The 26,755-nt window shown below is 39.9% G+C and overlaps 1 protein-coding gene across 5 annotated transcripts in view; it reads right to left on the bottom strand.

Moving 5' to 3' along the window:
* The window catches only part of FNDC3A (fibronectin type III domain containing 3A), a 119,912-nt gene that overhangs the window by 39,176 nt on the left and 53,981 nt on the right, over positions 1-26,755 (bottom strand). For all 5 annotated transcript variants that reach the window (XM_035553293.2, XM_035553294.2, XM_035553295.2 and 2 more), the window contains 4 exons: positions 11,992-12,068; positions 7,679-7,916; positions 4,871-5,143; positions 3,345-3,403 (listed from right to left, as the gene is read on the bottom strand). In XM_035553293.2, the coding sequence (XP_035409186.1) occupies positions 3,345-3,403; positions 4,871-5,143; positions 7,679-7,916; positions 11,992-12,068 (647 nt within the window). The remainder of the gene's footprint in view (positions 1-3,344; positions 3,404-4,870; positions 5,144-7,678; positions 7,917-11,991; positions 12,069-26,755) is intronic.

Raw genomic sequence — 26,755 nt, 5'->3', positions numbered from 1 at the left:
GTAGAGAAAGTTCAGTTCCTTCCTAAGTACCGCTGCCACGTACAAAAGGACTGGGAGCCCAGAAAGAGAGATGAAAGAAAACGAAGATACGTTGATAAAAATAAAATACCTAATAGGAGTCTGGAGGCAGCAAAGCTGACGTGCCCTGTACAGCACCAGACTGAAAGAGATGTGGGAATGAGAGCACACCACACAGAACGCTGAGTTTAGATGTGCATGCCTTGGGCCCATGCACCAAGACATGGGACAGCCCAGGAGAGGTCACAGCCTTCAATGACACTCTGGGTATTCTGAAGGAGGATAAAGTGAGCTGAACAGCAACTGCATGATCGCCTTGACCACCACCACAGCCAGTACTCCCTGTGCCAGCACTGAAGTTCAACCAGGAAACAGGAGCTGACGATCCATCGAGAGAATCATGGCTGAATCCCCAAATACAGTGCTTCAAGCAAAGTATTAACCAAAAACCTGTAGAAATATTTCTGATGAGACCTACAAAAAGGTGGTGTTAAAAAATAATCTCCTGGTTCAGTTGTGGGAGGGTGAGGATAATATTTCCTTGGAGAAACTGTGGGAGGCTTGCTTCTGATCATGCAAAGCCTCAGGAGGCAATCCAGTCTCCCTTCCTCTCATCAGATCCCACTCCCCAAAGCTGCAACATCAGCTAGTCTTCCATCCACCTGCAGCCCTGACGGTCCCTGTAAGCCTCTCCAGGTGTTGGAAGTCTGGCTTTTTGCCTTGCGTGCTGTTTGCTCCGTAATAAACTACTACTGCTTAGGCCTGTGATGTTTTCTGAGGTCTGCAAAGACAGCACTTGCAGGCACACAGCTACGTGCAGCGAAATTCAAGAAAGGTCATGGTGGGGAGGAGAAATGGTGAAACATGCTTGCCAATAAGCCATGGATGGTTGGTTGAGTGCTGCAAGTAGAAGAAAGCAAAGGGAAACAGGACAGGTATGTACTGGAGCTATCGCTTTTTTGTATGTCCTCTACAACACAGTAGAAGTCACCACCTGTTGATTATACTTCTCACAGTCTCACTCTAACCACCTAGGATGCTCAGTTGTCACTCCCCACGGCAGTGCAGTCACTGATGACAACCCAGACTTGGATGCCCTGAGCAGGGGCAGAGGACTGTGCATACATCTCCAAGAAAACTGGTCCCCTCACTTCTAGTCAGGATAGAAAGTGTGATCCACATTCTCCTAAAGGCAAGAAAGTCACAGCTGGCACTCTCAAGATTTGAGGGACGCTGAGAATGCCACTGGTTAGCACGTCCCAGTGACAGCACAGTCCTGCAGTAAGTTAACCCTGCAGCAAAATCTGCTCCTGTGCCCATTCTGACGCAACAAGTGGCGAGATTAGCATGTGCTCCTTTGATAGGATAGACTTTCATGACCTGGAGCTAAAAGGGGTCTAAGGCACCAGTCCCTTCAGCTACACAGCCCTGAGCCATTCGCAAAGCAGATCACTTCGTACAGGGAACGGCAAGGACCATACAGAAAAAACACCATGTCACCGTGTTTAAAAAAAAAAAAGAAAGAAAAAAAAGACTATTTTAATCTCGCGCACAATGGGCCAGCATTAGTACTAAGCCTTCACAGCTTCACTTTGAAAAAGGAACATAATTCTTCTAATGCTATTTTGATGCCTATCTTCCTACAGTGCAATGTCCAACAGCAACCCTGGAACCTTGCACAGGTCTCTACTGCTTGATCTAACACTGCGATAGCGATAGGTGTTTAGTACCATGCGTGGAGATGAAATGCACAGCTGGGCAGTGAAATAACAGGCTGCAAAACAAAACCTCTGCTGGCAGGTCTCACGAGTACTTGCTGTCAAAAGGATGATGAGATTTAGGAAAGCTGGATTACACCCAAGCTCCTGGATAAGACTTGATGGTATCAGATGCAGACTTCGGTTCACTTCTCACAGCTATAATCCTTTCTGACCCTTTTTTCTCCCGTTTCTTGAAGTTTGGCCCTAACCACTGGTTCTCCATTCCAGTCTGTACTCATTTACTCCATACCACATGTCTTCCCTTTAGTTCCCATTGAAGTTCTGGTGCCCTTATCTCACAAACCATCTTTCTCAGGCAGTTTCAGCCTCTTGCTACTACTGCCCATTATTCCCACCACTCTCAATCTTACCAAGAGCAAAAATAACAAACAGAAAAGACACTTGTTCTCCCAGTAGATCACATGCACTGTTCTATTTGCTCCTGGTCTCACTTTCCCATCTCGGACTCCTCATCTATTTCAGGATCCCTCAGTCTTGATTGTCCTTTGGACCTGCGCTCCTTGCCAGGAGCTGTCTCTGCTCTTCTCTTCTTTTCTCCACCACACCTTAATCTTCATAAGCTTTCTTTCCAGTCCCACTTTCTTCACCTAAAATTCTTTTTATGACCACTCCACCAACTCTGGTCTCCAAGAACATCCTCTTCAGAGCTACTGAAGTTGACTGTCACAGCTACTATCTGCACCCCAGCAACAGCTAGGATCAGCTTACTCCTATTTCTTCATTTCATTTCTCTCAACCCTTTCTTATGTGATTTGATTCAGACAATTTCCACCTCCATGACAGGGGCACTGAAGATATGTTACCACGTTCTGATGTTTGGACACAGCAGGATCCCAAGCATTTAGGTCTGCCTGCTCAGCACCACAGAATCACAGAATGGCAGAGGTGGGAAGGGACCTCTCGAGGCCACCTGGTCCGACCCTCCTGCTCCAGCAGGGCCCCCCAGCGCAGGGTGCCCAGGACCCCATCCAGGCAGCTTGTGAAGATCTCCCAGGAGGAGACCCCACAGCCTCTCTGGGCAGCCTGGGCCAGTGCTTTATCAGTCTCAGTAAAGAAGTGGTTTAGTGGTAGATTTGGCAGTGCTAGGTTAAGGGTTGGACTTGATGATCTTAGAAGTCTTTTCCAACATAAATGATTCTTTGATTCTAAGTGCTTGCTGATGTTCACAGGGAGCCTTCTGTGTCTCAGTTTGTGACCATTGCCTTTTATTCTGTCACTGGGCACCACTGAAAAGAGCCTGGCTGCAAGAGCTGGGACTGTTTAGCCTAGAGAAGACAAGGCTCGTGGCAGATCTATCTATGAATATAAATACCTGAGGAATGAATGCAATGAAAAGAATTCTGCATAGCAAGTATTAAGACAATTTTAGCTTTGTAAATGTTAATATATTAAAAATGACTTCGGTTATTTGCACTTCAGTGAATGAAAGTTAAGTGAATTTTCATTACTGCTGAAAATTGAAGAATTGAACTTAGAGAAAAGGAGGTATAAATGTATAAAATAGCAACAGATACACTGATTTTATGGAAAGCTGCAATTACTTACCACTGGCTTGGCTATATTAGAAAGAAGTGCTTCAAGTGCTTTTGTTTCTTCATCCTTTTCTTAAAAAACAAAATCAAAGCAAACAAAGTGCCCATGAATCATTGTTCAGTGACTTTACACTGAAATAGCTCTTCAAATTCAACAATTGCATATAGACTACAGTATGTATAAAACACAACACCGTGCCAGCTTGTATTCAGCTAGGACAACATAAAACCAAAAAAGCTCCCAAAGTTGTTGTTCATTTTAAACTAGTCGTAAATCTTTTCTGTGATTTAACAGAATACAAAAAGCGTGGTTATCTTTTATTAATGTGTAATTTTAAACAAACTACTGCTCTGGAGAAGTTAACCTCTTGGCTGAGATATTTCCTATAGATTTCTCTTGGATGGAGTTACAGCCAAGTTACAGTAGTTTAAAATACCTCACTGCACATCAGCTGGAGGACTACCGGTGGCACTGGTGGCCTCCATCAATTACAGGGTGGCAAACCTTAGCTTAACCTTCAGTTTTATCTCAGGGAAAGGATTTCATGTGCTCTGCATCAGATGGAGGTACACCTAAATTTTATAGAGGAATTTTACAGAAAATGTTTTTATGTGTTTTCTCTCGCACAATATAAGAATTTGATCATCTCAGTAGTATTAAGTGCACAGGCTACTCGGTTTTGTAGGTGCAGATGGGCATTTTTAATTCACTTAAAAACTTTCCTTAAACTAAAATGTAAAAGATAGAAATGTGGGTCCCTTCCAACTCGGGATGTTCTACGATTCTATGAAACAAACCCTAAAAAAAAATTAAAACCAAAATAAAACAACAACAACAACAAAAGATTTCTGAGGTAAAATCTATTTACAATTTTATATTTCTGAGATTGTTCATGCCATTAAAACTAACTAAAATGCATTTCTAAATCCTGCTTGTTAGCACAAGTCTAAGTCACAGTACATCATTTTCCAAAAAGCTTTCTAAAATCAAAAAAAAAAAAGAAAAAAAATGGACTTCTCAATTTTTTGTATAAATACTTATAAAGAACTGTTAACATAATTTTTATAATGTATGTAAACAGAACGTTTTGTCACCTGTGTCTTGGTGAAGTCTGCTTATAGATAAATACCAGCTGTCTGAAAGTAAACTGAAGGCAAGACAGATGTCAGAGTGGAACTAGTGACATGTATACATCCAAATTTGGAGCAACAGTTCAATGAGTGTTACCAACTGCTGAATTCAGGTTGTATTATAAAGGTGTCCCTTGCTGCTAAGCTCTCATGCGGTTTTCATAGTTTTGTTCTCTTACAGCCATTGTTCCAACACGAGGTGCAGGCTGGTTGCCTTACCTCCATTCCATGTCTATCACCCAACTTCAAGACTGCCAAAGGATGGTGTTCTATGTACAAATGTTGTGCTCAGCCAGATACTGGACTTGCATATTTTATATATATATATATATATATATATACACACACATACACACGTAAATTATACATATATATACACACAGACACACGATTTTTGTTAACACTTACCTTCTACTTCTGTGTCTGTCTGAGAATTACTTTTTCCTTTACACACAGACTTGCTTTTGGTAGAACCTGTGCTTATGCCAGCTGCGTCCTGTCCTTTTGAAAGTCCATTAGGTTCACTTGTAGGAGAAGGACATTTCTGAGGAGATGATGGAGGACTATTTAATTTATCCTTCTGAGTTCCATGTCGATCTTTTAATTTTTTTTGTAACCTTTCATATGTTTTACTAGACCTTTCATCTCTAAAGTTGGCTCTTCCATGAGCAGGCAGAGTATCTAAATGAAAGTTAAAAAAAAAAAAAAAAAAAAAAGAAATAAATTGTGAAGGACAGAATGTAATTAAAAATCTATTTAAAAATGCCATGTGAGTTAAGTGTGTGCTTCTGTGCAAAATTACATCTATATTCCTATTATAAAACTGAACCATCCAGAAAGTGAACTTATACACAGTAATTGGACATTAACAACCTGTTAGAGGAGAAAGTGTAATCTTTCCTTCCCACATCCTTTTTCCGCTTACACAATTATTCTTAAAAGGTTTCTATATTCTTCCTTAAGCTGTAAGGTGCAGAATAAAGTCAACACACTACTTCATTACATGGGAGGAGACCAGCTCTGATGCTGAATGCAAAAAATACAGAAGTTTTACGTTTTGGAACACAACTAGATTTCTATTACTTTAATGGTGTTTCTGCAGAAATCAACAGGAAAAAAAAAAAAAAAAAGCACACCAAAAGTAAAGTACAACTGAAAGACACCAGAAGACCCAGAAGACAGGAGATAGTATGGCTAGGTCTTGTAAGGGCACTAGACCTGTACATGGTAAGCCGAGGCATTGCTGCAGCATCACCAAAGGCCCACCTCTACGTCAGAACATCGTTTTGGAAAAAAGTCAGTACTACACTAATGAAAAAAATTAAACCGCAGAGTTTTTCTGTCTAATTCAAACATTTTTATCCATTTCATCTTTATGCTTTAGCACAGTTTAATGACTCAATATTTAAAAATGGTATACCACACCAGCTCTTTCCTCAGTGTATTCCTATCCACATACATAATGAAAGCTCTTCCAAAAACACGTATTTCAAAACTAACATAGAATTTGACTTGAGTTTGAGAATTTAAAATTGCATTACTCAGTGAAGAACAGAATTATTTGTTATTCCTTCTGTGCTAGGAATTTACAGAAAGCAAGATGAAATAAAAACTTCCTTGCAAGAAGGACACAATCAAAAAACTGCAGATCTTTTCAGTCTCTGACTTTTTAAATCAGTTTAACTCCCAAAACTTTGGCAGACAGTAGTAGAAAAGCTGTATTTAAAATTTTGATTTTCACTACTATTAGGGAGTTAGGAGCTTTTGTTAGAGAACTACCACACTGTAAGCACGTTTTTCATTTTTTCCCCTTAAATTCAGATTCCTCGTATGGGAGCTGTAGGGTTCGACTTCTGAAAGACACAGCTAAAGTCAGTGGTCCACAACTAAATATGAAACCTGAAGCAAGTATCAAACAAACTAATGCGTTCCTAGTCCTCTACTTCCCTAAACTTAAGAGCATATTAAATATGTACTTAAAAGAAAATGAAAGAATCCCACATTATCACCCATTCTTTTATTATTATTATTATTATTAGTCTGGTAGTTTAGCAGATTATCACTGAACTCATATGTAAAGGGATATAATCTAGCAGCAGAAATCTACAAAAGTCTAAAGTTTTATTCCATTAAGAAGTATCCTTTTTACCTTATGCATTTAATTATCATGTTCCAATCTCTTAATTCAGGAAACTAAAAGCAAAAGCCTCCCATCTACCATCAACTAAGAAATTAATGAGATTGTAAGTACCCAAAAAGCACCTAATAATGTACTGTTATCAAAGTAATGCAAGTAAGAAACAAGGTTTAACTTAATACAGAAATACTAAGAATTCCAGCAAGAACAAGACACTGGTATATTTTTTATCTGACCACTTTGTACATCATGACTATTTAAGTGCAGTGACTACACGGAGGACGTGTTTAGAAGCTTTTAGTAGTATCATAGAACACAGAGAATCTACCCATCTAGAGTGACATGACAGTGCTCTAGTTTCCCTTTCCACAGCTTCTACCTTCTTTCTGTGAGAACTGCAACCTGGTATTATTCTCTAAAAGTCTTTCGAGGTCAGCACCTGCTTTAAAGCAGAAGTTTATGTAAAGAAAAGCAGGTCTAACAGAAAAGTAAATATTTATCTAACAACCCCACCCCTGTTAGTACATGCATACACTATGTCACTAAACAGTATTAAAGGCAGATAGCAATAGTACTTCCAAAGACACTACAGTATTAAGTTTAAGCGGGTAGCACCTGTTGGAATTTATGATTCTATGAATTCAATATGGACATTAGCCTGAACTTGCAGTTTTATGAAAATAGCATACTTTTTTTCATATGCAATATTGAGAACTCCTGTTTCAGGCTTCAAACAGATGGTATCTCAGAACACTGCTCAAGTATGGATTAAAACACTGAATGAGAGTGAAAACCATCAGTTAAATCACCACAAACACTTTCTGCACTGCTTTTGTGGGCAAATCCATAACTGATACACATAAAAAATAATCTGTATATTTAATGGATAACCAAATAGACAAGTCCATTTAATGAAAATAACTTCTGAAATACTAAGCTTCAGCAAAAAGACTGGCATCCTCAAGCTCCCATTGAAACCATAGTTGCGCGTGACTCAGCAAGTACACCAGCATCACAGATTCTGGAAACCAGTACAGCATTCCTTTGATGGAACTTGCAATACTTACTGAACTACTTACCCAGATCACCATACATTTGCGAGGTGTGATACTGCGGAATGTACTGCGTCGCTATGTCACCGGCCCCGGTCACTGGTGAGTACATATGACGTGGTGGAGGGGGTATCATGGCTGGAAGAGGAAGGAAGCCAGGCAGTGGGGGATGAGGTGGCCTGTGTATCACTGCGTGACCGCCAGGATGAAATTCTGGAGCCTGGGGAACCACCACAACCCTTCGAACACCGTTATCCTCAATAACCTGTGTAGTGAGAGACCACACACCAAAAAAGAAAGGCTTAGTAATGAGCAAGAGAACAAATATGTTGGGAGCGACAGTCTGAAAGGTATGTTTCTGTATATACTTAAACAAAACCAGCAATGGCAAAACCCTTAAGTTTGAGAAAAGGGAAAACACAAAAGGGTAGGAAAAAAAAAAGGACAATATAAGGGCTATCTACCTTCCTGTTAAGTGTATCAATTGCAATAAAGTGCTTAATTTCTCAATGTAATGAGGAAAAATACTGTTGCAAAATGTGAGTGCAACATCTTATAAACAACTAGATATATTTACGCCATTAACCTAAGCTTCTCACCAGGGCTCTGTTTCCACCCTCATTCATACCACTTGCATGCTATACTGCTCCTCCGATTTCTTCTACAGTGTAACAACTAGATGGCTCCCTGGAAGTGATTTGATGGGCAGGTGGACCTCACACCACATAAACAGAGAGAAAAAAGGCATAACAGTGCCTGGTCCTTCCAACATCCCCAACTCAGTCCTCCAATGATAACCCGGGAGGCACCTGTCAGCACCAGCAGCCATTGTCTGCATCAAGCTATTGAAGCAAAAAAACTACCAGGATGGTAATCAGCCCTCTCAATACTCCTTTACAACTCAGCATGCTTTAAAATAACTTTTTTTTGTTTGTTTTTCCTCTGTTACAGTACCTTGCAGCCTGAAAGAAGCCACATACTACTGAGAAAACAAGGGTCTTTGTGACAGCCTCTGCCAGACTGAGGCATGCAAAGAGGTTTGTTGTGCACCTGGAGGTGATCTTGGCATGATTTGCGTCAGATTTACTGTAGGATTAATAACCATAGCACCTGGGATGCGGGATGCCAATGAATACATCGTTCTCCACTTCCTAATAAAATGCCCCCAAACAATGCCACAACGAGGGCTGTAATGCAAGTTTCTGGATGTTTATCCAGAAAAGGAGGAGAGCAAGAAAGGAATCTGGAATATCAGGACAATATTCAAAGACAGGGAACAAGGCAACTCTATGACTTAAGTTTTCACTGGTATTTGGAATCAGGTGGAACATGCACATGTAAACCAGTGAGTCATCTGGGGCAACAGGAACAGATTGGGAGATCAAAGCACTTGGTGCCAAGCTGCTCTGACCTGCACTGTTAGAGCTTAATGGTCAAATGCTTGGCTAGATTTAGTCCCACGTCCTGGTGCGAACACTTCCACTATGTCTGTGACAGAAAGCTGCCTGAAGGATCAAACAGTGGTTTTACCATGTTACCGTTGGGGTTGGTGTGCATCTGGAATGGAATCTCTAGTTTAGTCCCGAAATCATCCTGCTAGCTGAACCAATGCAGGGTAAGTGAGGGTGGTCTAGGAAATAGTTTCAAAACTTCCCTACTGTAGTAAAAAAAGAAAACTATGTAGGCACAGTTACATGCTTCTGGTGTAATGTAGAACAAAGATCTTTACAGATAAGCAATAACATTCAGAAGACAAAAGTATGTACAAAATGGAGCTGATCCCACCTTACTTACGTAAATAGCAAGCTAGAAATCAATGTAAATTACTTAAGTGAACACAGCTTCAAAAAAAAATTATATATATACACACAAACCTACCATGTGACTTTAAAAAAAAGTTTCACTATTTTCAGTATACAGAAATTGTCTCTTACTAGGGAAGAGAAATTTTTCAAAGTTGCATACCTGTGCAGCCATAGCTGGTACCTAAAGGCAGGATATATATTAACAGCAGTAAAGTAAAGGAGAACTGCTGCTGTTCAAGGAAATTCTCCAAATGTAGTTTTCATCACTGAAATCCCTTTGGTTTACACAAGGAAATTGCAATTTATTACAAATTTATTTGCAGATAGTTTATATAGGAAGCACCTTCCTTAAAAACAGGCTACTTAGGTTATCAGCAAACCCAAGAAAACAAATAAATTATAAATAAAGTAACTCAGAAATAGACACACACATAGTTCTGGCATAGGCCTCTCTGGTTGTGTGAATCAACCGAACATCACTGGAAAATTCACTACAGGCACTGAATACAGTCAGCTTGGAGAGGATGAATGAAGATGTCTGTGCTTGCTTGCACAGTTCTAGAATTACAGTTCCAAAAGAAAAGGAAGGGAGAAGTAAATCAACTTATGAATTGCTTTTTATGTATGTGATATAAGAAGAATGTACGTGCTTTATTCTGTAGCTATCCCCGATGTCCAACAGAGGACAGTATGCTGTGTCAATGCCAAGCAGAAGTTGAAGCAAGCAGAGGTATAACAGAACTAAATGAAAATGGACAGACAAAATGAGGATGCTGAAGCTGTTCTTCCAGACTGATGGCTTTAGGCTTTTAACTGCCTTCCAATTTCTCTCAAAATGTATCTGAGTTACTGACTTAAAGATATGCTAAGCCTGAAGAAATCATGGAAGTTACATTGGTGGGACTGCAGTAAGTCCAGGGTAACTCTTAGCAACATCGGCATTTTTTTCCTGTTTGCAAGACCGCTATCAAATCCTCTAGCTTGTAACAGGAACTTCCAACACAAACCACAACAGCTGGTATGTTTTGTCAGCAGTAAATACTTCAGAAGCCTTATAAACTACAGGTTTTCCTGGACTATGACATTCCTACTCAGATGAAAACAGCAGACATGAGCTCACTCCACCTGTACTCTCAGCTGGAGAGAGGTGAGGCACCTTTGGTTCAAAAGTCAGAGAGCTGTGCCAGCACAACACTTGCCTGGACTAACAAGCTATGAAAGGCTAACAAGCCTGCCCCAGCAAAACTCGGTCCTTCAGCCTGCCTGCTGCAGGCTGTCCTCAAAGGGAGGATAAAGTGATTTCATAAAAATGATTCAGATTGTCACAGGTCACACGACTTTCTGAATGCTAAGTGCTTCATCTGCTGAAATGAAGTACTCAGGAAACATAGTAAAATTTCACACTTCAATTCAAAATTTCTTTCAGGTCTTTAAAAATGAATTCTAACAGGAATCAAGCCATTTTACTATGATTTGAAGATAAATGGACTCTCAAGATTTTTAATTTATTTCTCTTCTGCCTGTTTCAGAACTCAGCTATGAGAGATACATGAGCCAACTTTCAACAGATCAAAGGTAAAACCACGGAGACGCCATGGATCAGCCTGCCTGCCCTAACAGCCTTTTCTGCTACTAGAGGGCAATATTTCGTGCAGTTTAGATCATTTGTGCTACATCTCCTGGACACTGAGGACTTTTTGGTTGCATTCTGTGTTGTATTCTCTCCCAATGTACACAGTGAATCAGACGTAGACTGGTCTCAATAACAGAATATCATGATAAAGATTTACGTTATGGAGAGTGGCATTCACCTGCTCTAGTTTCCAGGTCTGAGCTACTAACCCCCGTGCTCATTCTATAGTTGGGGAAGAGAAACAGACATCATCTAGAAGGCCCTATATCTCAGCATAATAACAAATACAGGTGAGAGGAATTGTCCTTTTAATGTACTTTAAAGGATGTCCAGGTTATCTGGCTCACATTTAATTTTCAGGCATCTAAATTAGGAATCCCTTAGCAGCAACAAAAGCACAGCCCTACTTCAAGATAAGGCATGGAAACGTGTGTTGTATGGTAACTTATCCCCAGCGGACAGCTGATGTTTTTTCATGTTGTTTGCTACGCTTTTTCTAACTGATCTGTTTTACTCCTTATCTGCAGGGAACTTCCTAGACACAAGCTATGTACGTACATAAAATTACATTGATGCCAAGAGAAAATACCTGCTAACCAAGAATTCAGCACAATGAACTATCTGGGTCATGAGCTTTTTTATGTTCAGAGGGCATCTAGTACATTAGGATCCTGAACTAAATAAGGAAGTGTACCTGTTATTGTCATGCAAGTAGTTAATATATAACTAAATGGGCACACATACTGGCTCCCATCACAGAGATGTTATTGGACACGTCCCATTATTTACCTGTTTGATCACAGTGACTCCGGTTTGCCGGATTCATTTACTAAATCAGCTATTTCAGTTCTACTTCTATAATCTGCATGCACACAAATGAAGTAAGAATCAAAGGGACATACCTGTGGGGCATATCCAGGAGGCACATAAATAGTAGGCACTGAACCATTTGGGGACATCATTGGAACCTGAGCAGGACCTAAATGGGTTAAAAAAAGTAGCCTCAAATTATTAAATGGTGCGGTACTGAAAGTTCAAAGAACATACTGAACTGCAAAGTCTCTGTGAAAAATATACAAGATAACATGGATAAACAAAGGCAATGAACTGTACGGATAAAATTATAGCAAAGGGCACTCTTAGAAACATGAGACATTTAAGAAAAACAGAAACAAAGTAAAAAGTAATTCTCCAGTAGCTATTTCTCCCTTCTCTGTCAGCTCATGGAAGAACTTTTGGCAAAACTTCTTTGCACGTGACAAGTCAAAAGAAGTGTCCCAAAATGAAGAGGCAATAGAATAGACTTTACTACAGAAACAAATGAACAAGCAAACAAAAAAATGGAAACAAAATGCTAAAACCAGACAGTATGCAGTTAAGAGTTGCAAATAAAATTATTTACTAAATTGCTGCTCTGTTACCATGGGCTCAACACCTAAAATGGTCTCAGTACCACAGGAATGGTGGCAAACAGGGCACCAACTTAAAATCTCAGGGGAAAGAAAGCCAGTGTTTTACAAGCCAGTGAGTCTACTCCTACAAATGGTAAGAAGTTATGATACCACGATGATCCTTGTACCAAGAAAACCAGAAAGAACAGAATTCACAGTCACTTAGATAAATATGATGCAGTGAGGATGTGTTAAAGTGGCATTTGTAGATAAAGCACTGCCTGGAAAATCTGGTACCTTCAAAGAGCACAGGGACACTGTTACATGCTTGGGTTTTCAAAAAACTTTTGACGATCTTTCTCAAAGACCCTTTAAGAAGTAATGTTGCCTTTGGTTTAAAAGGGAAGAGGGCTTCTCATGACTAACAACTAACTGGACCAAGGACAGGAAACAAAGACGAAAAGTAAATGATCAGCTTTCAAAGTGGCTAGAGTGACCAAAGAGTACCACAGGCCTGCAAAAATAAATCTGTTCAATGTATTAACATTCCTGGAAAAGGAAATGAATGCCGAGGTGACAAATTCCTGGTATGCACTCAGAGAGCTGCAAAGGATCTCAGAGCACTCAATGACTAGATGATAAAAATGAAGAAGAAATTGTGCTGCTATGTGCAAAGTAACGCACCTGGACAAAACCGACAGAACTATTTATTTACAGCGCTAAGCCACAAATTAGCTGTAAACAGATTATGGAGTTATTACATGTATTTCTAAGGAAAAACCGACTGAGCTGTTCGGTGGGATTCGCAGAAGGAAAGAGAACACAAAATCATCACTCGCAGAACTGAGTACAAGCAGAACACATTACCCCAGGGTCTAAATTTATCCTGGACCTCAGTATCTTGAGCACTAGGTGCAGTGCCTGTCTCCATCCTTAAAAAAAAAAAAAAAAAAGACAACAGAACTAAAGAAGAGGCCATCAAGAGACCAGGATTCTTCCACCTGAAGATGGAGGAAAGGTAAAAGAGCAAGCAGGAGAGAAATAGTAAGAGACCTATAAAAATCACAAACTGCCTAAAAATAGGAAGATGGATCATTTACACTTTCTCATGTACAAGAACCAGAGGTACTAAATTAAATCAACGAATAAAAGGTTTAAAGTGGAAAAAGGAATTTCTCAGGAAATGCACAGCTAAGTTTTGTAACTCACTGCTTTAAGAACATTGCAGAAATGAAAGGTTACGTTCCAAAGCTATTCAACAAATTGAAATAAGTAATTCACTAAGAGCTGTAAAAAAATAATTAAAAAAAATGCTTTTGGTTCAGGAGGCTCAAAAGAGGAAAGTTATTTCTGTGCATTTGACCAGTTCTTATGCTCTCTCCTTTTGTATTTGATACTTGTCTCTATCAGAGCCAGGGCATTTGCATAGGCTACAAGAGGGACTGCATACAGATGTCCTTACATCCCCACATTTATCCAAAACAGGAACAATTCCTAGAGTTTAATTGTTAATGAAATAATGAAACAGGATGTAATCTAACTAGGTTTTGTGGCATGATGATGAGATTGGATACAAACACCCTAGGCTGCATTCTCTAAATTTCCAACTCAGTTTAGACGCTACCAAAAGCATCAACCCAACTCTTAGTGAAGTTTCAACAACACTTCTTCTGAAAGCGTGTTCATAGTTCCACTTTAATGTTTGATACACTGTGTTAAGGTCTGCAAACGAAAAGTACAAAGCAAATGCAAGGTGCGTTTTATCGTACTAGCACATCTCATTCTGATAAGTGTGAACTTGACAGCAAAATAAAGGTAACTATTCCCAAATGCCAAGAGTGGGAGAAAGGAACAAAAAGCATTCTATAAAAAATGAGGCATGTAATCAAACTTGACTCCACGTGCTATAGGGACTCCTTCACAATAGGATAAAAAAGTTTTGAAATATATTACCTAAAAAGAATCACAGCCTTGTTCTTGATGAAGTGTTAACCCGCAACAGTGGTGAGAAAGAAGAATTTTCAAGATGCGGTCTTAATTGAAAGATTAACTGAACCACGTAAAAAGCAAATAAGAGGTCTACAGTAAGCTTTAAGTTGAGAAGTGAACCTTCTTCAAGTTTTTGCTCAGGTGGAACTCAAAAATGTTTCAGTTAAAGTTTTCCCTGAGTACGAGGTGCTGAAAAAGAAGGACAGTCAAATGAAAAGTGGCCAAACAAGCTAAGAAGTGCTTTAGAGTATTATCTTAAAATAAATTCCAAAAGGTCAACAGCAACGGAAGCATATTTATTACAAGTTGTTCTTCAACCAAATAATGGTTTAAATTAATTCTTAAATAAGAGGATGGATTTTACACAGCTTGTATCTTTTTTCTTGTATAGCGTACTTGTGGTTTTCATAATGAATACAAGAAACCAAAGCTTTCATTGAACTCACCATTTTCAACTACATAAGTTTCAGGTAAATTAAGAATCAAGCCCACAATTATTTCAACTTCCATAGCAAACTCATCATGCTGGGAGGATGAAGGAACTCTGACATGAATAGCCTGTTTCTTTGTGAGCTGGTAGGTATTTCTGAGCTTTTTTGTTGGTGCTGTTTTAGATTGTTAAATTTAGACAACATTCTTTGGGTGTTTAAAACAAAAAAATAAGGTCCAGGTAAGTGAACTATACTTCTTTCCAAAGAGCACTCATTGAGTGCTTTAACTTTTTGTCTTAACTAACGAAAAAGCAGCTATCTCCAATCCAGTATAGAGGTTGATCCACAAAGCCATTCTCAGTATAGATTCATAATCTAGCAGTCACATGAAGGCAATATATGAACCTAAATGTACATATCAACTTGGAATGGAGTCAATTTAGCAGTTTGAAAACTTGCATCCTATCTTTAGCATTTTATGGTTCCAGAAAAAATGAAAGTATTTTTAATATTCGAGATTACTTCTGATATATTTCTGATAAGATTTGCAAGTGACTGCAGAATGAGGTTAGATTGAACAGGAATATTTAAGAGAACAGAAAGCACAGGAACAAAAGTTGACAAACTTTATGAAAAATTTTAATGGATACAGGGTCTTCGCAGCAAAGTTATTGGTTTCTTGACAGAAAGCACATTACCAGCTGCAAAACTATGAAGGAAAGTACCATGTATTTAAAGATACAATATTAACACTATATATGGGCAGAAATACATTTTTCCCCCTCCTCCATATGAAAACAAAAAATGTGAAGATCTTGGCTTTAAAGGATTCTCAAGCTCTTAGCTATTGATTGGACCGAAGCAAGACAAGGCCAGTGTTTTACCATGAGAGGTGGCTGGTTAAAAAGCACCAGTGGAGAACAGCCTCTGGAAGTCCTGCTAGACAAATATCTCCTTTTCTCTACTGCATGTAAAGGGAATTTTCTTCCTCCAAGCCACTATGTTGGAAACGTTGATGCTTTTAAGAGGAGGTCTCAAATCTTCTAACATACTTCAGGTAAACAAATTCTCTTGATATAGAAATGAAAAATAATGATAGTGGGAGGAAAAGAAAAACAACAACAACAACGCACCACACAGCTGTTTTATACTTTATTCCTGAGAAATGACTTATCAAATACCACAAAGCTTTATTCAACCCAATGTAACCCAAGATGTTTCGGTGTACTTCCACTTCACCTGCCTGAAATTTGCTACCTCACTGCTACGAAAGGTAAAAGCTGTAAATAAGGATCTTTAAACGAGCGTTTTGTGTTAATTAAAAAAAAAAAAACACACGCATACAATAAAAACCAAGATCCCTCACAAAGACGCCACAAACCTTCGGGCAGGGGTGGAAAGAAGAGGGAAAGAGCGGAGGGCTCCCCCTGCCCCGGGCTGTGTGAAGCCACTGATGGAAGCGGGCCGGAGGGACCGTCTCCATCGCTGAGGGGCCCCGGAGCGCCCTGCCCGCGGGGACCGGCGACATTTGCAGGGCCGCAGCCGCCGGTGCCCTTCCGGGGCACGGCCCGGCCCGGCCCGGCGCTCGGAATGGCCGCCGCCGCCGGGAGCCCCTCGGCCGCCCTGAGGGGAGCTCAGCACGTCCCCGCGCCGCCCGCCCCCTCGTGTCACCCCTTACCGCTCATTTCGGGCCGGGCCGGGCCGAGCCGAGCCGAGCCGAGCCGGGCCGGGCTGGCGGCTGCTCCCCGGCGCGCCGCGGCGGGCGGGCGGGCGGGGCGGCGGCGGCGGGCGGGGCGGCTCGGCACGGCACGGCTCGGCTCGGCTCAGGTGCGCCGCGGCCTGCTGCCGCTGAGGGAAGCGCCGGCCGCTTTTTCCCCTCACGGTTTTACTTTAGAGTTTTAGCAGTCGTTCGGCCTTCCCCTTTTACCTTAACGAGCGCAATTAAGCGGAAAGGGGTCATTACTCGGGCCAAATCCTTCTGTAGGATTTACCTGTCGCTGAACTGCCACCTCGGGAAGGGGGGCGCGCAAAGGGAGCGGGCCGCAAACAAATACTTTTTCCTCAGAAAGCCGCAGCTTTCTGATACTGATTAGTGCTTTGATACTGATCTGTGCGGATACTGCAGCTCCCGAAGGCTGCTATACTTAGCATGAGCCTAATGCGAACGGCGATGAATCACTGCTATCCCCAGGAGGAAATAGCATTCAGGATTTACTGCGGCACATTAGGTTAACTATGTCTCTATAACCGAACACCCACACTTTGACATCACGCAGGCGATGATATGCATCACTGACGCAAGCGCTGACAGGATCAAATACAAAGGCCAGAGCAGCTGAAACAATACAGCGCGCAGCTGACGTAGCAGCGCGCCCGGCCAGCGCTGACACGCTGCGGTAAATCAATAGTCCCAGATGCCACAAATAGTTGCACCACTCTTGCTCTTACATAATGGCCAAGACTTCAAAGTTTTATTTTGGGCTCCCAGCAGCTACAGTTAATTACACAAAAACCATGGTATTGACAACAAACGAGTGGTCTCCATTTGCCTTGTGAGCTCTGCCGGGAAAATAGTTCCAGATTGGTACTTCAGGTTAACGGGCACTAAAAAGTGTCACAAGGAACCAGGTGCTTTGCTTTTAGTAGGTGCAGTGCAATCAAAGCAAGGAATAACAAAAGAGAAAAGCAAACACAGAGCTTACTGCTAGGCCTGAGCTGGGCAAGAGGCGCAAGAAGGAACTGGGAGCACTGCAAGGACAGGGGCAGTCAGAAGACTTGAGTTTTCAGTGCTGTCAATTTAACATATTCCTTATGCTCTAAATTCATCCTGACAAAACAGTCCCTTCCCCCATCCATCTGTCTACTTTTGTCATCAAGGCTGGGGAACAGCCGCTGACAAAGCAGGAACAGCGATTTAAATATATTAATTGGCTACTAAAATCTTATCAGTAGGCTGGAAAACGCATGGAAAAACAAGGTAAAATGTTCATGTAATTTTGTTCGAAAGCAGGGGAAAAACATCAGTTTCATTCACGCAGACTTTGGAATAATGGATAAGAGCTGAAAGCCATAAAGCCTAACTACAGTGTTTCTACAGATTCCATCCTAATGAGATCCTGATCTTTCCCATGAAACCATACATATGTATTCAGAAAAAAAGGACACAAAATCCCTTCTCACAGGCAAACGTGCGGAGATGACAGATTCCCATAGCACTTCATCATTAATACAGCTATCAGTTTTCTTTTATAATGGCCTCACATATATTCAAAGGACAAAGGTAACAATGGTTTCTGTGTTCAAATATTAAACGTACCTTCATTCCAGCTGTATCTAAACAATGACCACTGTGCAATTTTGTGATTAAAAAAAAAGATTGCAAACTCATGCCTTTGAATGGTGCAAACTTCTCATCAAGAACTTACACGTGGGAGCTTGCAGAAGGATGATTTTAGTCTTTCTAGATACTCCGATAATAGAAAGTTTTTATACATTCTTTGTGAAGCTACTGAGGAGCACAGCAATCAACTCCATCCTACTTCTGTTTAAGAAATAAGTAACAATGAATCAAAGATGCTAATGTGGAAATACAATACAGATTTTTACTGTGCAGCCTAGATTATTAAATTGTTCAGCTTGCTTTGCTGTTTTAGGTTTAGACTAAGGGCAATTACTTAATAACTGTGGAAGAGTTATGTCAAAAAAATATGTTCTCTCTCCCTTGTAGTCTTCCAATTTAAATATCAGGTGAACCATAAGTCATTGCATTTCAAAGGGAGTCAAATGCGATATACCATCCTTAACACAAAGAAGCTTTGATGAAAATGTTTTTATTCTTAGCAGTAAGAATAATTTGCACTAACTGCACGGCGTATTTGCTCAGCTTTTTCTCAAAGAGAGTAATTTCCTAGCATTTATGCTGAGCAATATTGATCTGCAACTTCTTCAGACTAATATTTAATATCTGTACATAATGCTTAGTCATTTTCCATTTGATTCACATGATTCAGGATAAACCACAATTTAATCATCTAACAGTTGTTACCACTAGAATTTGTGCATTTTTAATCATTTTAAGCTGTTTGCACTGCAGACCAGTAAGTAAAAAAAAATAATAAAATAAGTTAAGCGCTACTATTGAAAACTGGTTGTAGCTAAGAGGTGAACAGCACAAGTGAGTCTCGACAGCCAGCAGTTGCTGGCTTGCAGACAGCAGCTTCTAGAAAAGAGCACTTTGGTTTGCAGAAGAGATTGTGGAAGGCACAGGCATTAACTTCAACCTCTTTTCCTCTCAGGCTGGTTGTGCCAAAAATTAAATTATGTAGTATAATTACTTGTAAAGGCCTTTTTGGCACCATTATATTCAAGTTATTACACTAATGGGTTATTTTTTCTGTACATACTTACCTGGCTACACTGATTTCAAACTAGAGGGCAAAATTATCTGGCATATTCTGCTGTTTCAGAATGGGCACTCAGAGAAGCCCCTTCTACTTCTTACGAAGTTCTTAATATTCCCACCTCCAAGTTATGTGTGTATATATGAGTGCATATCATGTGTTTGTATACATATTTACAAACACATATCTGCATACAGATAGTGCCTAAGAAAACCAACAGCATACGTACAAATGCTGAACCAATTTTACCAAATTCTAGAGTAGAGTATTTCAAAACTTTGGATGAAAATACACAGAAGAATCTGTGGATATAATCAAATTCTGTTTGTGCAACCCGTGATTATTAGAATACACGCACTGACAGAAACTTAAGCAAGAAATCAACACCAGAAAAGGTTGCCAAAAGAATATTCAGTGCCCAGCTCCAACTTTGATTTCTATCCAAGACAGACAACTCTGAAGACATACTTTTGGAGTCTCGGGAATCTACTAACAACGTGCACTTTCATTTGAAAACCTCTGAATTGTTTAGGCTTCGAGGAAATTACTAGACAAACACAGTGCATATTCAGGTGTTCTATTTAAAACAAAAACTAGCAGAACAAAAACTGTGGCGATAACACAATTCTAACATCTGAAATTCTTCTAGTATCAAAAATAAATACCACACACATCTATCTGTAAAGGGACCTGTCTGGGAGTGTTCATTCCTAACTGAAACAGACTAAAACTAAGTTAGCAGGACATGAGATATCTCAGCTTCCCATTGTGGTAAAGAAGAGAGAATCCAGTAATCCATTATTCTGCATGATTTAGCAGAAAGAGGGAAAACTAGGGAAATGTAGAATGACATTAGCTTCACAGCTACAGTTCTGGGGTCAGGCTATCTGGGGCAAAACAGGCCTAAATCACGTTATAAGCAAAGGTAAGAAATTAATGGTAACTATACTGATCTGAAAACCAAAATGAAACAACACAACAGCTCTGTCCCACTGAAATTTTGCTCTTGAATGTAAATCTTGCATTAGCTAATCTTGCTGCTGTGGTCAGATGAAAAGGTCTTCTGTAAAACAATGCAAAAAAAATAATGTCAACAGAGTTCAGTCCTACAAAGACTTCCTTTCTGTTCACACTCACCACATAAAATTATTTTTATGCCTAAATCACATATGTTTACTTGACTCCACCAACATAAAGACTCTACCAATAATCCAGTTCCAGAAGAAAATGTTCAGATACAGGCTTCTGAACTCCAAAATAAATTCTGAAATAACATTTTATTACATAGTTCTGTTTCAAACCATGAGGGAAGAAAACACTCCCCGAAGCTGACAATTTGAAAGGAGACATTTGGTAATGCAAAGTCCTTCTGTCATGGTACAAACTGTAGGGAACAAGCCTCAAGCAGACAAATTGCACAATAATGGCATATGACAAAAATGAGACATAAGACCGAGCTGAAAACATCTGATGTTACACACCTTACACTTTGCAACGTTTACAGCAAACATTTGGCTTCAGAGGGGTGATTCACCGGCTGCCTTGGAGGACAACTCTGTGCTTTTGCACATTTATCAGGGAGCCACCTCATAGCAAACGACACAAATCATCAAGCACAGACCGTGCGTCCCCGAGCAGATACTTGGTTCAGCAGAGTCTATCGAGTTTTCTGAGAGGAGATTCCTACTGTCAGAAAAAAAAAAAAAAAAGTCTTCCTGCTCAGTTAGTCGGTGAGCTGATTTCTGTGCTGTGTGCTAACCCCCAGCTTGTTCCAGTCTGGGAGAGTGCCAAGGACACCAGACCACGGAATAACCTGCCTTGCAAACACTGTCACCTCTGCTGAAGGTGGGCCACCAGGAAACCAAAGTGCAGCACACTAAGCTCCTGTTCATGCTACGGACACAGTGAACTCCTCTGATCAAGTTGCTAGATGGAAAATACAAAGCCAGCCTTTGAAAGGGGAACAAGAACCCAGAACTTCACCCAAATGTACAGGAATCCCTATGGAATCCCCATTACATCAATCTAGAAAGGCACACTGCCTTCCTAAGTAGTTTCCCTCTAGAACGGTTTTTTTTTGGGGGGGTGGGTGGGGGTGAAGATGCCCATTTCCAAAAGAAGACACGGAGAGAAGCCTAAACTCAGGACATCCCATAGCCTAATGGCCAGGGGACTCTGCTGGAATTGGGAGCTACAGGTTCAGGTTCTGCTGAACTCTGTAGGGCTAAAAACATCAGATCTCTATTCTGGGTGAGTGCTTTAACCAATTTTATGCTGCTACTGTTTGCATTTTAGGATAAACCAAAATACAGCGGATAATTTGAGATACAGCTTGAGTAAACAAATAACCTATCTTGCTTCTTGGAGAGAGGCAACCTTTACATACTGTCTGTATATTGTCTCTGCTCCAGTAGGTCTTTGATATCTGGTTTCTGCCTGTCCCCCTGCAGCCTCATGTTTTGTACAATTACAAGGTCATAGGGAATTCCGTGGTCAAAACAGAAGCAACGGACTCTATGCGCTTGCTAGGATTAGGCTGTGATTCAGTGGGTGACCCGTGCTGCACTGGGACTTCTGAAGTGAGAAACTTCTAAAATTAATACTAATGTAGAACCCAAACACCCTGAACGTACCCCCTTATGACGACAGTCCACTATGCACGCATCCTTTTGTCCATCTATTCAACAATAAAAAGACAAGCCTATGAACGCAGATACAACGGGGGATGCTCTGAAAAGAGTGGAAATAAATGACTCAAAAACTACAGATCTTGAAAATTCTGTATAACATAGCAGCTGGCATAGTAAGTACTTAAAACATTGAGATTAAGACTTCTGATTTTGCTAATGACTTAAGGTCAACAGGCGAGAATTTCCATGTTCAAAAGGCTTTGCAGCAATTTGGTCCCAAATTAAATAACCCCAATTTACGGTATATATTAAAAAACAAACAAACAAACAAACAAAAAACACTAATGTTCTCAAGTTAGACTTGGCAACATAGAATGGCACTACGCTTACTACCAACACCTGTGGCCTCTTCTGTAGTGGAATGTTTCTACCATTTCATACAGATCACAACATACCTCAAATAGTTGCCACTGCAAATCTTACATTTTACTGTTGATAGTGACAATGAAGTGTTTATAGGGTCTGGCTTAGTTAACAAAAATCATCACAGCCTAACTAATGAAGTCGTTTTTATCTTTTAAACTTGTTTCAGCATTTGAAATCTACAATTTTTTTTAATGTCTTATGTGACAAAGGCCCCTTCATTCTGCACAATGAACTCTCCACAGATCCCTTCAACAAGGAATTATTTTCTCCATATCTCAAACAAGTTACCAGACAGGGAAAGCATGTAAGCACAAACATTAAAAGTGTCCATGACAAAGATTGTTGTTGATAGAAAGCTTTCATCAAGGTTAATAAATATGTATTATCAGAAAGAAAACGTCTGCTAAAGCAGTAAGCAGGGACCAGACAAAGATAAGCTTATGCTGTTGCAGTGTTCTCCTCAAACTCAATTTGCTCTGTAACCAAATACTTTTTACAAAGTGAAATACCTACTGCTTTGGCAGCCAAACTGAACTCAGAGCCAGAAGGAACTATGTAAGGAATCTACTTACCTGTGCCAAACAAGAGGTAAGGGATGAAGCAAATAAGTTGGCTCAGACACATCGAAAATTGTCATTCCAAGCCAGATGAAAGGGAAAAAGGACACACTTGTACAGTGGAGCTCCTGACCAAACGTTATGTATGGATCAATATATCCCTCTTCTAAGGAGAGGAGACAAGAAAATTGCTTAATAGCTGGAAAGTAAATGTATCCTTTGTGCCAAAACCTTTTTATTGCTTCCCTACCGTCTGGGTGTAGATCTACTTTTTCTGTTGCTGGACCATCAGGGCTAAAGGACTGAAAAAGACTTCATGAATCAAGTCCATTCACCTGCAATTGCAGCTTCATTCCTCTTCCCTATTATCATGCATCAGGATCCATCACAGATGGATTGTACATAAAAGCATCAAGACCAATCTTATAAAAAGCCAGTTCTTTCACCCATATGTCTCCCACTGGGGTACTATTCTAGAGCACCACTCTCCTATGTAGCCAGGAGGTTTCTTGTAATTAGCTAAAATGTATTCATAGCCATTTGACATCCACTTGGCTCTCAATAAGCTCTAGCATTAATTTTATTATTTTTTTTAAACCCCTCATGTTTACCTATCTATTCCTAACAAAACTCATTTTTAGCCCAACAAGCCAAGCTCTTCCAGCATCCTTTCATAAAACAGACTTCTCATTCTTATGAATATCTTAATCTCTCTTTTCTACAACAGCTGGAATCAGTTTCATTTCATCTTTTGTAAACATGAACGATCAAAATACAGTTAAGGTCTCAGCAGAATCCTGTAAAATCCAACTAAACATCCCAAGCTGTACTAGCTATGTCTGCTCTGATGCATTTTATGATCACAGTAACCTTTACAGATACATTACACTGGAGATATACTTATCTTGTGAACCAAATAGCTTGCCTGCTTCCTCCTCCTCCTTATAAAATTGCAAATGATGAGATTCCCGTTTATAATTTATTTATCTTATGCAAGACCTTACACTGTATATAACTGCATTTCATCCAGTTCAGGGGTACCATTCAAACAACACTCCTTTAAACAGTTGATGCACATTCTTGATCTTTTACCACTTCTGGAATATAGATTCCCTAGGCCACTGCAGTTCCCTGGTTCATCAGCTTAGCTGAAATGCCAAGTATTTCTAGAATTATCTTGATAGCTGAAAGATACCTGAGTGCCTTAGTTACTGAGTGGTTAAGAAGGGATAGATTTATATTATAGGCTTGCTGTGTATCACGCTTCAGCATTTGATCCTTTCCTATTTCCTCCACAATTTAGAACCTTAAAACAAACAAACAAACAAACAAAACCAACACACTACATGACTAAGGTTATATTGAATCTGCTGAAGCTCTGTAGAGCTACAGGTCAAAACCATTCTGTATTATGCTTTGAATTTTGCTCTACGGGGATGGGAAACACACAGGTATCTGGTCTCAAGACTGTCATTCTTCACATCTGTGTTTTCTGGTCCTTTTATTTGCTTTCTACTGGGCTCCACATCTCCAAAAGCCACGTCCTACATAGACACAGCCTTACCTGGCATTCAGCCTCTTTTTCCACGTGGCATCTTCCCAGGCACTTCAGACCTTTATCTAGTTCTGTGAAGCTACACAGAATTGTTTACCTGCCAATCTACTACTTGTCCACACACAGCAGCACAACACCACCATACAACAGGAAGATCCAGAAACCTGCATTTATATGCTTCTGAGAAAACCCAGAACCCAACACCCTTCCATTTATGCTGTCACCAAGATGAGACTAGATTCTTTCCCATAAGAAATAAATAACAGACGTGCTTTTCAGATAAGAGGTTGAGGCTCAGTAACTGAAAAACTATGATAGCATATTGAAACTTTATGAACGTAATGCACGCTTGGAAAGCTATTATGGCCAAATCGGTGCTCTGGAAGGTATTTTCAATGTTAGAAGATGAACTGGGGAAAAAACCTACAGATAAAGCTGTGTGGGTATATGAGTAAGATTCCTGGTCTAGTATGTGTCATATATTCTGCTTGAAAGGAACACAAGAACACTTGAGAGTGTATATAGCTATAACTAAGAGAAAAGATGGGGTATTTCCAAGGTACCTTTTCTTCCTTTTTTATGCAATATTTTTATTAAGAATTGGAAAGGTGCAGCAAACATAAAAACACACCTTTAACAAATATGCTATTGAAAAGACTACATATATATAATGTCAGATTTACAGCTTGTGTAGAAAGGCACTGTTCTAATGCACATAGGCTAGCAGTCCATAGTAAAAAACAATCAAACCATCAATCAATCTCAAAACCTCAGTGCTTGCAAGTACTGTTGTATCTGTATCTATTTGCAGTACAAATATGGGAGTGGAAGTTAAGCTCACACTAGGCAGTCTTCTGCATCTTTGTTCAGCGTTTGTTAACAGCTGATGAGTTAGATGACTCTTCAGTTTTAACTGAGCTTAAGTGATTGATAAGATTAAACTTCTTTTATCCAACAAAATGGTTCTGTGCTTGATCACCAAACAGGAAACAATAAATGGAAAGTTTAAGAAAAAGTAAGAAAAAATGCCAACTGAAGTATGTTTGTTATTTTCTAAATCCACCTGTTACTTAGGAGTTTTACTGAGATGTCTCTTCTCTGCAAAAACCAAAAAGCCCAGCTCTGTCAAAATGGCTGAGGATGTAACACAGCAGAGCACTTCACTTTAAGACAGTCCCTTGAAAGACAGCATTTAGCACTTCTGAGAAAAGAGAGAAAGAGTAAAAGGCTGACAATTCTCTGTAGACCCATCTCTTTCTCCTTCCCTCTGTTGTCTCCAACTTTAATTCTGATTCCGAGAAGAAAGGAACGCAGTATCAATAAGGTACAGCTCCTTGACCTAACAGTTCTTTCCCTAGTTTGGGACTTTCTCTCAGCCCACGGTCCTGTTGTGGTTTTTATTAAGCACAGTCCTTCTACTTCAAGTGACCTGCCTGTATTTCATAAGATTTTTCTACAATTGTTGCGATGCATTGTTACGAAATGGTCATGATGACAACCTTCGCTATCTTATTCCCAGTAACTTACTTGTATTTTATTGAAACTACAACTACATATTAAATCCTCCTATGAATCATCTATGAAGTAATAATACACCCTATAGGTTTGGCATTTATAGGTCTTATTCCAGCTCTCTTCCCCCAGCCTCTATTTCCCTATTTTGGAGGCACAAGCAGACAGAACCATCTTGAAGGCAGAAAAGCTGCTATACCTGAATACTCTCCATTTAGGTACTTCTGAAATATTTACATCTAGCAGTACCTCCTTGACCTGAAAGATCTGGAGGAAACATAGTAATAAAATTCTTGTTAAGAAGCACAGGCTGTTCTGCTTAGGTAGGACCCACTTTTTTTCTTTTTTAAAGAGGGTGGGGAACAGACAAAATACAACTTTCATAAGTCATTGCAACTGAGATATAACAATGTAATAACTAAAAGTTTTACAAAGCCCATAGGAAATTTGAAAATGGGGTTTTGTATCACTGGAGAGTGTAATATATGTAATAAGCCATCTTTTCTCAACAAAATATTGGGCTGTAAGAAAGTTCTTTCCTCAGCTTCTTCAGAAGTTACATCCATCTCACCTATGAATAAAACAGTCAAGATTATCCAAGGGAAATTAATATACACAGTATGAAGATGGGCCATATGTCCAGCACCAAAGGGAAAGCAAGAGTGAAACGGACGGAGAAAAGGCTACTGGAAAAAACAAATTGAGAACAGGCACAGAAAGTAAATCATACACTCACAGAATAGTTGATTCATCAAAAAGAGTAGAGGGTGTAATC

Source organism: Cygnus atratus, chromosome 1, assembly GCF_013377495.2.
Source record: "Cygnus atratus isolate AKBS03 ecotype Queensland, Australia chromosome 1, CAtr_DNAZoo_HiC_assembly, whole genome shotgun sequence".
NCBI lineage: Eukaryota > Metazoa > Chordata > Aves > Anseriformes > Anatidae > Cygnus > Cygnus atratus.
Note: the sequence above shows the minus strand (reverse complement) of the source record. Positions and strands in the feature narration are given on the sequence as shown.